At 61.9% G+C, this 8,015-nt stretch overlaps 2 protein-coding genes across 3 annotated transcripts; one reads left to right on the top strand and one right to left on the bottom strand.

The window, feature by feature from the left end:
- The first annotated feature begins 8 nt into the window (after nucleotides 1-8).
- TAF10 (TATA-box binding protein associated factor 10) lies at nucleotides 9-1,422 on the top strand. The gene is made up of 4 exons (XM_035311050.1): nucleotides 9-211; nucleotides 291-355; nucleotides 495-609; nucleotides 1,263-1,422. The coding sequence occupies exons 1-4, from the start codon at nucleotides 98-100 to the stop codon at nucleotides 1,350-1,352; spliced, it is 384 nt and encodes a 127-aa protein (XP_035166941.1). The 5' UTR covers nucleotides 9-97; the 3' UTR covers nucleotides 1,353-1,422.
- A 516-nt stretch (nucleotides 1,423-1,938) lies between these two features.
- On the bottom strand, nucleotides 1,939-7,724 carry ILK (integrin linked kinase). 2 transcript variants are annotated; one of them, XM_035311047.1, is made up of 13 exons: nucleotides 7,688-7,724; nucleotides 6,588-6,687; nucleotides 5,409-5,574; nucleotides 5,099-5,194; nucleotides 4,850-4,946; nucleotides 4,654-4,737; nucleotides 4,323-4,408; nucleotides 3,917-4,026; nucleotides 3,572-3,699; nucleotides 3,200-3,321; nucleotides 3,029-3,128; nucleotides 2,809-2,939; nucleotides 1,939-2,605 (listed from the first exon to the last, which is right to left on the bottom strand). In XM_035311047.1, exons 2-13 carry the CDS (start codon nucleotides 6,674-6,676, stop codon nucleotides 2,456-2,458), a joined length of 1,359 nt encoding a protein of 452 aa, XP_035166938.1. In that variant the 5' UTR covers nucleotides 6,677-6,687; nucleotides 7,688-7,724; the 3' UTR covers nucleotides 1,939-2,455. The 2 variants fall into 2 exon arrangements, with proteins under 2 accessions (XP_035166938.1, XP_035166939.1); XM_035311048.1 differs by lacking the exon at nucleotides 7,688-7,724 and adding an exon at nucleotides 6,822-7,081.
- Between the last annotated feature and the right edge of the window lie 291 nt (nucleotides 7,725-8,015).

The raw sequence follows: 8,015 nt of genomic DNA, 5'->3' as shown, positions 1-8,015 counted from the left end.
GGGGGGGGGGGGCGGGGCCGGGGGTGGCGGTCGCTGAGCGCCTCTGCCCGCAGCGCCCGTGTCGGCGGCCGTGGCCGCGGCTCCCTCCGAAGGGGCGATGTCCAACGGTGTGTACGTGCCGCCCAGCGCCGCCAACGGGGACGTGAAGCCGGTGGTGTCCACCACACCGCTCGTGGACTTCCTGATGCAGCTGGAGGACTACACGCCTACGGTATGCGGGAGGCCGGCGGGATGGTGCAGTGGGGTGGGTGGTGGGTGGGTGACGGGCTCCTGACCTCTCTCCCGTGCAGATCCCGGACGCCGTCACTGGCTATTACCTCAACAGAGCGGGCTTTGAGGCCTCGGACCCGCGCATGTAAGTGGCGGGGGGTGCAGTGGTGCGGCCCTGGGGACCCCCGTGGGATCGGATGGCCGGGGGGCCTACAGGAATCCCCTTGTCCCAGCAATGCATGGAGCTCCCCGTCTGACATTGTCACTTCTTTCCTGCACGGTAGCATCCGTTTGATCTCTCTGGCCGCGCAGAAGTTTATTTCTGACATTGCCAACGATGCGCTGCAGCACTGCAAGATGAAGGGAACAGCCTCGGGCAGCTCCCGCAATAAGAGCAAGGTGAGAGAAAGGGAGAATGGCTGCATGGGTGAGAGAGAGCATCCTCTCCTGGGGCTGCAGGAGCTAAACGTTCTTCCATCAAATATGGCTGTGTGTGTTGTAGAACATCTTTGACCCGTTGTGCTTCCAAAAAGTCAACGTGTGTACTGACGAGTAAGGGCTCTGCTATTGGGAAGGGACACTGGTGAGAAAAGGAGGTGGGCAGTGGAATGCACAGTGCATGCCCTGAAGGCCCTGCAGAAACATGCAGGGAGCTGTGCTTGGTCAGACTGAGGGCCACCTAGCCCTGCCGCCCCTCTGTCAGGGACCAGACTCTGGTGGGTAGGAAGAAAGTATGGAAAAATAGTTTCTGGGAAGTCTCACACTCACCATCTATTTGTGGTTCAAGGGCTTCATGACTGCCATGTAATTTACCTTCGTAGTGTTGGGTAACGCTCAGCATGTTTCTCTACAACTGGGGCAGAGCAAATGAAACCTACAGTAGCTAAATGCTGGTCAATGCCCTAACCACTGTTCTGTAGCTGCTTCTGGGAACTGTGTAGGTACAGGTTGTCAAAGCTTGTAGGAGAAAAATCCTAAACTGACAAGACTGAAGAATGCCTGGCAGCATAAGTTGTTTTTGCTGTGACTGATGTTATTCATTATCCCTTCAGGATAAGAAGTACACACTGACCATGGAGGACCTGACACCAGCACTCGCGGAATATGGCATCAATGTGAAAAAGCCACATTACTTCACATAAAGACTGAGGGATTGTCTCGGAACTTTTTTAGGGTTGCTTCTGTGCCATTAAACAGCTCGGTAGTCTTTTTTTTTTTTTTTTTTTTTTGTAAAGACATACTGTTTCCTGCCCACGTGCTAATGCCCTGCCTGCATTAAGTGAAACAGTGTTGGCTGGCCTGCAAAGGCTTCTTCTCTCACTGCACCAACAGAATTTGGTCCTCTCCCTTTGGAAGCCGATGCAGAGAGCTGCTGGCTGTGAGACAAAGCAGAGAAACTCGAGCAGCATGTTTCCTGGAGGGCTCAGCCTGCCCCAAGGCCCTGCAGAGAATTAGGCATGGTGGGAATAGATGTACCTAACCCTCTTCATTTCTTTCTCCCTAGTGCTTCTCTTCTTTCTTAAGAGGAATGCTCAGGGACCTGCATGGATGCTACTGCAGCTGTAGCCAGGCCCACGTTTGCCTTGCCCTAGCACCAGAGGAGGTTTGACATGGGAGCAGCTGCAGGGCCTAGGGCTCTGCAGACTGCTGGGCAACCCTTGCCTCAATGCTGCCCTCCCCCCCCACTTCACAACAGCCTGCACAAGTATGCACCCCTCTCCCAGCAGCCAGTTTTCATAACAAATGTTTATTTCAGATGCTGGTGGCTTTTCCATGTGGCCTGGATGGAAATGATAAAAAGTGAAGCGCGAAGCTGGGGTGGTGCTGGGCGCAAACAGGCAAGCTTCACCCCACTGTCCTTAGGGACGAGCACCAGGGCTGGGCGTTGTCTGGGGGGGGGGGGGTGGTGAGCCGCTCTGGGCCGGGGAGGGCAGGGTGGCTCTGCAATGCAGCCCGGCCTCGTGGGCAGCAGAGCCCAGCCGCACTCAGTGCCCTGGGCCAGGCCTCCTGCTCAGTCTGCCCACAGCTGCCAGGGAGGGTGGAGGTGCTGCCACAGGCTGGTGCTACAGAGCCCGAAGCCTGCAGCGTGGCTCCAGGGAAGGCAGCGTTGTCTGTACCGTGTCCGTGGCTGGCTCAGGGTGAGGGGGCAGTCCCTGCTCCGCCTTGGCTCTGGGGTTAAAGAAGGCACTTGGGGGTGGCGGGGAAGGGAGCATGGCAGCATTGGGTGGCTGGGAGGCACCTCCCTCTACTTGTCCTGCATCTTCTCCAGGATGGGCACTATCATATCAAATTTTGGACGCTTTGCTGGGTCCTCATTCATGCAGATCTTCATCAGCTTACAGATGTGTGGGGAGATGCCGGGTGGGATGGTTGGACGTAGCCCCTCCAGTGCCACCTGGAAGCAAAGCAGGGCAGAGCAGGATCAGAAATTCAGACCTGGCCCCGCCTTTGACAGTCATGCAGGTACCTCTGGACAGGGTGCTGCTAGGCTTGCCTCTATTGGGCCCTGCCTCCCCATCCCTGCTGGTGGCTGTAGGCCCAGTTGTGCTCTGACTGATCTCGTTTGGACTGGTGCAATTTAACCAGCCCTTTCCTCACCTTCATGCCTATCTCCATGTTGGACAAGTCTGCAAATGGCACCTCGCGGGTCACCAGCTCCCACAGCAGCACTGCGAAGCTCCACATGTCAGCTGAGCGCCTGTTAATTTCCTCAGGCTTCTTCTGCAAGGCTGCAGGGAGTCCAGCACAGGGGGCTCATCAGAACAGGGGGTGAGGAAGGGGGCAAGCATCAGGAGGGGCCTGACTACTTGGCACTCACCTTCTGGTGCCACCCAGGCTGGTGCATACATCCTCCCTGGGCATTGGAAGGAGAACTTCACATCAGCCATGCTGATTCTCGCAGTCATGTCCTCATCGATCTGAGGAAAGAGAGAGGGTTATAGCAGCCCACGCATCCCGGTCTGCAGGGGTGTTCAGCACTGGCACTCACCATGATGCTGCGGCTGTTGAGGTGGTGGCGTGGAATAAGAGGCTCCAGCGTGTGCAGGAAGGCCATGCCTCGTGCAATGTCAAAGGCAAATTTCACCGCCTGCATCTGGTCCACCACAAAGTCTGCAGGGAGGAAGGTGGCATCAGGGTCACTGAGGAAGGGGTGCTGCACGTGTAGGGAGGGAACGGCAATGGCAGTGCTTGGACTGAGTGCGTGGAAGGCATGCAGGCTGCAGACTGAACTCCTCCATGCCCACCCTGGTGGTGCAGCAGGAAGGGCCCCTGCTGCTGCCCCAAACATATGGAGAAGCAGCTCCCCAAGGACAGTGGGACTAGCCCCCACCCCGGCTCTGTCACCCCCATCAGCACTCACTTGTCCCCTCATGTAACACATTGTAGAGGGATCCATAGGGCATCCAATGGCTGATGACAATGGGGTGGGGTGCTGGGGGGGACTGGCAGGCTCCCAGCACCGGTAACACATTGGGGTGAGAGAAGATCCTGCAAGAGAAGTGACAGTCCTGAAACCAGGGGTGCTACCCACGCCCCCAGGTCCTGCCTTGCCCTGCTCCATCTTCCTGGGGCCTCCTCCCACCCACCAGCCTCTGCTCTCTCGAACCTCATGGGCCTGGTGGGCTCCTGCCTATCTCCCGCCCCACTGGGGATGATGCCCACCCTCAAAGGCCTTGGCTGCTTGGGAAACAATGCTGTCACTCACCGCAGCTTCGGGTACTCCTCATTGAAGTCTCGACTCTTCCGAGTTGTCCAGTCCCGGATTTTCAGCATTTTGATGACAATGTCGTTGCCTTGCCAGCGTCCTTTCCACAGCTGCAGGGAGACAGGTGGACACTGTCACTGTGAGGGGTACGCGGTCCCTGAGCACCTGCTGGTTCCTTACGCAGGGCTGCGGGGCCCACAGATCTCCTAGAACCAACACACCCACAGCAATATGCAGTGAGTGTGACAAAGTATGTGAGGAAGCCTGGGCAGATGCCCTCTGTGTGGGCTGGCCCCGTGCTCAGGCTTGGAAGCCCCCTGAGCAGTTGTGCCCTTGCTCTGCTCTATGCAGCCAGCCAGGGGCTGGGGCACAGCTGCCTGTCCTAGGGAGGCAACAGCCTACGTACCTCTCCCGACTGGTTCTCATTGAGTTTTTGGCTCAAGCTCAGTTGTTTGAAGTCTATTCCAGCAAGTTTGTTGAGGGTCCCGTTTCCTGTAAGAAAAGGAGAAGCTCAGCCTATGGCTGTGGGACCTTCCTCCTGCCGCTCCCTCAGGCCACAGAGGGCAGCCGTACCAGCAGGGTCCAGGCACTGCTCCTGCTGTGAGGGGATTTCCCCCTCCCCAGTCTCCCCGAGCCACATGAAGTTGAAACTGCAGCCCCCGGCCCTGTCTGCCCTACCACAGAGGGCCGTGACCCCACCAAGCAGCACGCCCTGCTGGGGAAGGCTCTGTCCTTACGGGGCCGTGTGCGGGTCGTGCCCTTCCAAAAGGTGTCCTTGTAGGGGATCTTGGTCAGGTTCTGGCCCAGCTTCTCGGCGCGCTCTGGAGAGGGAGGAGGCATTGGGCAGCACAAGCAGGAGCCTGCTAGTGCTGAGCACAGGAGCTGCAGCAGGAGCCAGAGGCAGGTCCTAGGGACTGGGTGGGAGTCCCCTACCTTTCAAGACTTCCCGCAGCGGTGTCTTGGCTTTATCAGTTGGTGTCTCACCATATTTGTTAGCAATGCTGACCAAGGCCCCATTGCCCACCAGGTCCTGAGGGAGGAAAGAATGAGCACAGGCTGTCGCTGTCCTCTTCTGAGCCTCTGCCTACGCACCCAGACTCCTGCCTCACCCCTCCTCTCCCTCCCTGTGCCCCCTCCTTGCCCTGGACTCCTTCCTGCCTGTGTCCAGGTGCTGCTGCTCACCTCTGCCACCTGGTCGTGTCCCCAGAAGCAGGCGTAGTGCAGTGGTGTGTTGCCATGCTCATTAACAGCATTAATGTCTGCTTTGAACTGGATCAGCTGGGGATACGAAGACAGCGCTGGTAAACCTGGAGCAGGTCCCTTCCACCCCACACCTTGTCCTGAGGCAGGGCAGCAATGCCACCACAGCACAGCCCGGCTGCCAGGAGGGGGCTGAGGCTGGACAGGGGCTTCGTGGGGAAGGCTGCTCAAGGTGCCAGCGGGTGCATGGATGGCAGCACAGGGGCACGGCAGGGCCTGGGGAGGCCGGTACCTTCTGCACAATGTCGCGGTGGCCGTGGCTGGCAGCCAGGTGCAGTGGGGTGTCATCGCCACGGTTCATGACGTTGATGCGCGCTCCCCGCATGATGAGCATGTCGACCACATTGGAGCGGCCCTCGCGGCAGGCCCAGTGCAGGGGGCTGAAGCCATGGTCATCCCTGAAGAGAGGGCAGTAAGGGTTCTGTCAGGTGGCCACAGTGCGTGGTTGTGAGTTCCTGACCAGGCAGGTAAGGCATTGTCCTGCGTGCCTGCAGCATGCTGCAAGCAGGACAGCCCCTGCTCTGCCCCGTCCCCAGGAGGGCCCCAGCCAAGTCCCATCTTCCTCAGGGCTAAATGATTCTGGCTGGCAAGGGCTGCCCCCCAGCCTCCACCCCCACCCCCTCCCATCTGCTCGCAGCCATGCCTGGCCAAGTAAGGGAGGAGGCGCCAGCCAGGCCTTAAAAGGAGACTAGGGCCTGGCAGGCGGGGACACCGCATCCCCACCGTCACCAGCTCCGGCAAGGCAGAGCACCCAGCCCCCCCCCCCCCCCCCCATAATCCCTGGTCCCACAGGACAGGGGTACCCCAGCACAGCCAGCTGGAGCCCAAATGCCCCAGTGAGAGACCCCATCTCCACAGGTACATCCCCATCTGGAATGCGTGACTGGGATCTGCTGGGAGGGGCTGCAAGACACAGCCCAAGGGCACAGAAAGGCCCCTCTTCCCAGGAGTTCAGCAGAGGTGCTGCCGTGGCCTGGAAGCGGGGCCTCTGGCGCGCAGGGCAGACAGCTGCGCTGGGCCTTAACTGAGCTGGCAGGCAGTGCCTGGGGCCACAGGGCCCTGCAGGAGCTGCTGGGGCAGCGGGTGCTGGGAGAGGAGAGCCCCAGGGCAACGTGGGCAGGGTTGGCACAAGGTCCTGGCCGGGGATGGGGGACGCAGTCACCCAGACACAGCAGCCACCCTGGGGCAGAGGGGGTGTCCCCAGCACCCCCAGCCTGTGGCTGGGAGCAGCAGTGGCCGAGGAAGCGGACGGAGGATGTGCAGCCCTCATGCCTCTGTGATGCGGTAACTTCCTCCCGACGGGGAGGAGCTGAATCCCACCCCCTCCCCTGGACACAGAGCGGAAACAAGTCTGGAGCTCCTCCAGCGCCCTTGGGCTTGGGCAGCCTCGGCACAGGTCTCCCCTGCTCACCCCTGGTTGAGGTCGTTCTCGGTGTTGTCCAGCCAGAGGCGCACAGCCACCGCGTTGCCCTCCCGGCACTGCGTGAAGATGTCGTCCATCGCAGCTCTTGCTGCAGAGAGGGGTTTGTAAGGGCACGGTGCCCTGCTGCAGAGCTGGGCTCCCTGCATCTGCCCAGCCCTGGCACCCAGATGTTGCTTCCCACAGCCCCTCTGCCCCCTGGGGGCTGAGGACAAGAGCTCACACCCCTCCTGGGCTGTCCCGAAGAAAGCTACAGGGCTGACGAAGACTGGGCATGGAGCTGGATGCACAGCCAAAGGGGAAGCTCACAGCTGACTCCAGCATCACGGGTGCCTGGTGCCACTCGCAGGAAGCGGGTTCAGCATCCACGGGCTTATCTGCAAGCCCAGTCAGCCCCGGAGCCCGCATCTCCTGCGGGGGGAGCAGGCTGGGGAGCAGAGCTGGAGGAGGTCCAGCACGGCCCCACACAGGTCCCCAGCTACACAGAACCCTCATCCCTCTGCTCCCAGCCAGGCTTGGCTGAGCTTAGTGCAGCATCACGCTCGGGGACCCTGAAGGTCCCCATTCTCCCTCACATCCCTCTAACAACCAGACACTGCTGCCCCAAGTCGGGCAGGGAGCACACGTCCTGCCTCTACTTTTTGCCCCTTGAGACCAGCAGCCTCACAGACCCGGAGCTGTGCTACTGCTCCTGCCTGGGGCACCAAGTGGGCACATGGGGCTGCCCGTGACGAGTCCCGTGGCAGCGGCAGGCACAAGGGGAGCGCAGTGCCCGGCTGTGGGCAGCCTCAGGGGCGGGGGGACCAGCCTCACGGACAGACCCTGCAAGGGGCCGCAGTGCGGGCAGCCCAGCAAACCGGCTGCGGGGAGCCCTGTGCCCCACGGCTCCCACGGGCTGCCCGCGGCTGGCGACGCTGCCCCGGCTGGCTCCTCGCCCACCCCTGGAAGGGCCCCCAGGGACGCCCCATCCCCATCCCCGTCCCGCACCCCGCTGTCGCCGTCCCCCCTCCTCCCAGGACCGGGGCCCTTCTCGTCCCGGTGCTGCCGCGCTATCCCCGGCCCGGCCCCGCCCAGCCCAAGGCTCCCCGCACCCCGCCGGGCCCCTCGCTCCCGGCGCTCCCCCCGCGGCCCCACGGTTCCCAGCTCCGTGCCACCGCCGCTCGTCGGATCGGGCTCCAGACCCGTATCCGGCGCCGGCTGCCAGGGCCCCGCTCGTACCCGCACCCCCGGCCCTGCAGAACCAACCCCGCGGCGGACTGGAGGCAGCGCCCCCCCCCGGCACCTCCTGCCCCGGGCCAGACCCCCCCGCACCGGCCCATATCTGACCCGGCCCGGCCCGGCCCGGCCCGGCCCCGCCCGACCCCGCCCGGGCCCACCCGCGGCTCCGCCCGGCCCCCTCCCGGCGCGGCCCAGCCCCTG

This window comes from Oxyura jamaicensis (assembly GCF_011077185.1).
Source record: "Oxyura jamaicensis isolate SHBP4307 breed ruddy duck chromosome 1 unlocalized genomic scaffold, BPBGC_Ojam_1.0 oxy1_random_OJ70897, whole genome shotgun sequence".
Lineage (NCBI taxonomy): Eukaryota > Metazoa > Chordata > Aves > Anseriformes > Anatidae > Oxyura > Oxyura jamaicensis.
The sequence above is the reverse complement of the archived record's forward strand: the minus strand, read 5'-3'. Positions and strand labels throughout refer to the sequence as shown.

Bases quoted from the DNA above. Each gene is read 5' to 3' on its own strand.
- ILK (XM_035311047.1), bottom strand. From the start codon at position 6,676: ATGGACGACATCTTCACGCAGTGCCGGGAGGGCAACGCGGTGGCTGTG. The intron at 5,575-6,587 runs GTGAGCAGGGGA...CCCTCTCTTCAG, and splicing joins GAGAACGACCTCAACCAGGG to GGATGACCATGGCTTCAGCC. The intron at 4,947-5,098 runs GTGAGCAGCAGC...TTCCTCCCTCAG, and splicing joins GACACGACCAGGTGGCAGAG to GACCTGGTGGGCAATGGGGC.
- TAF10 (XM_035311050.1), top strand. From the start codon at position 98: ATGTCCAACGGTGTGTACGTGCCGCCCAGCGCCGCCAACGGGGACGTG. The intron at 356-494 runs GTAAGTGGCGGG...CCTGCACGGTAG, and splicing joins GAGGCCTCGGACCCGCGCAT to CATCCGTTTGATCTCTCTGG. The intron at 610-1,262 runs GTGAGAGAAAGG...TTATCCCTTCAG, and splicing joins GCTCCCGCAATAAGAGCAAG to GATAAGAAGTACACACTGAC.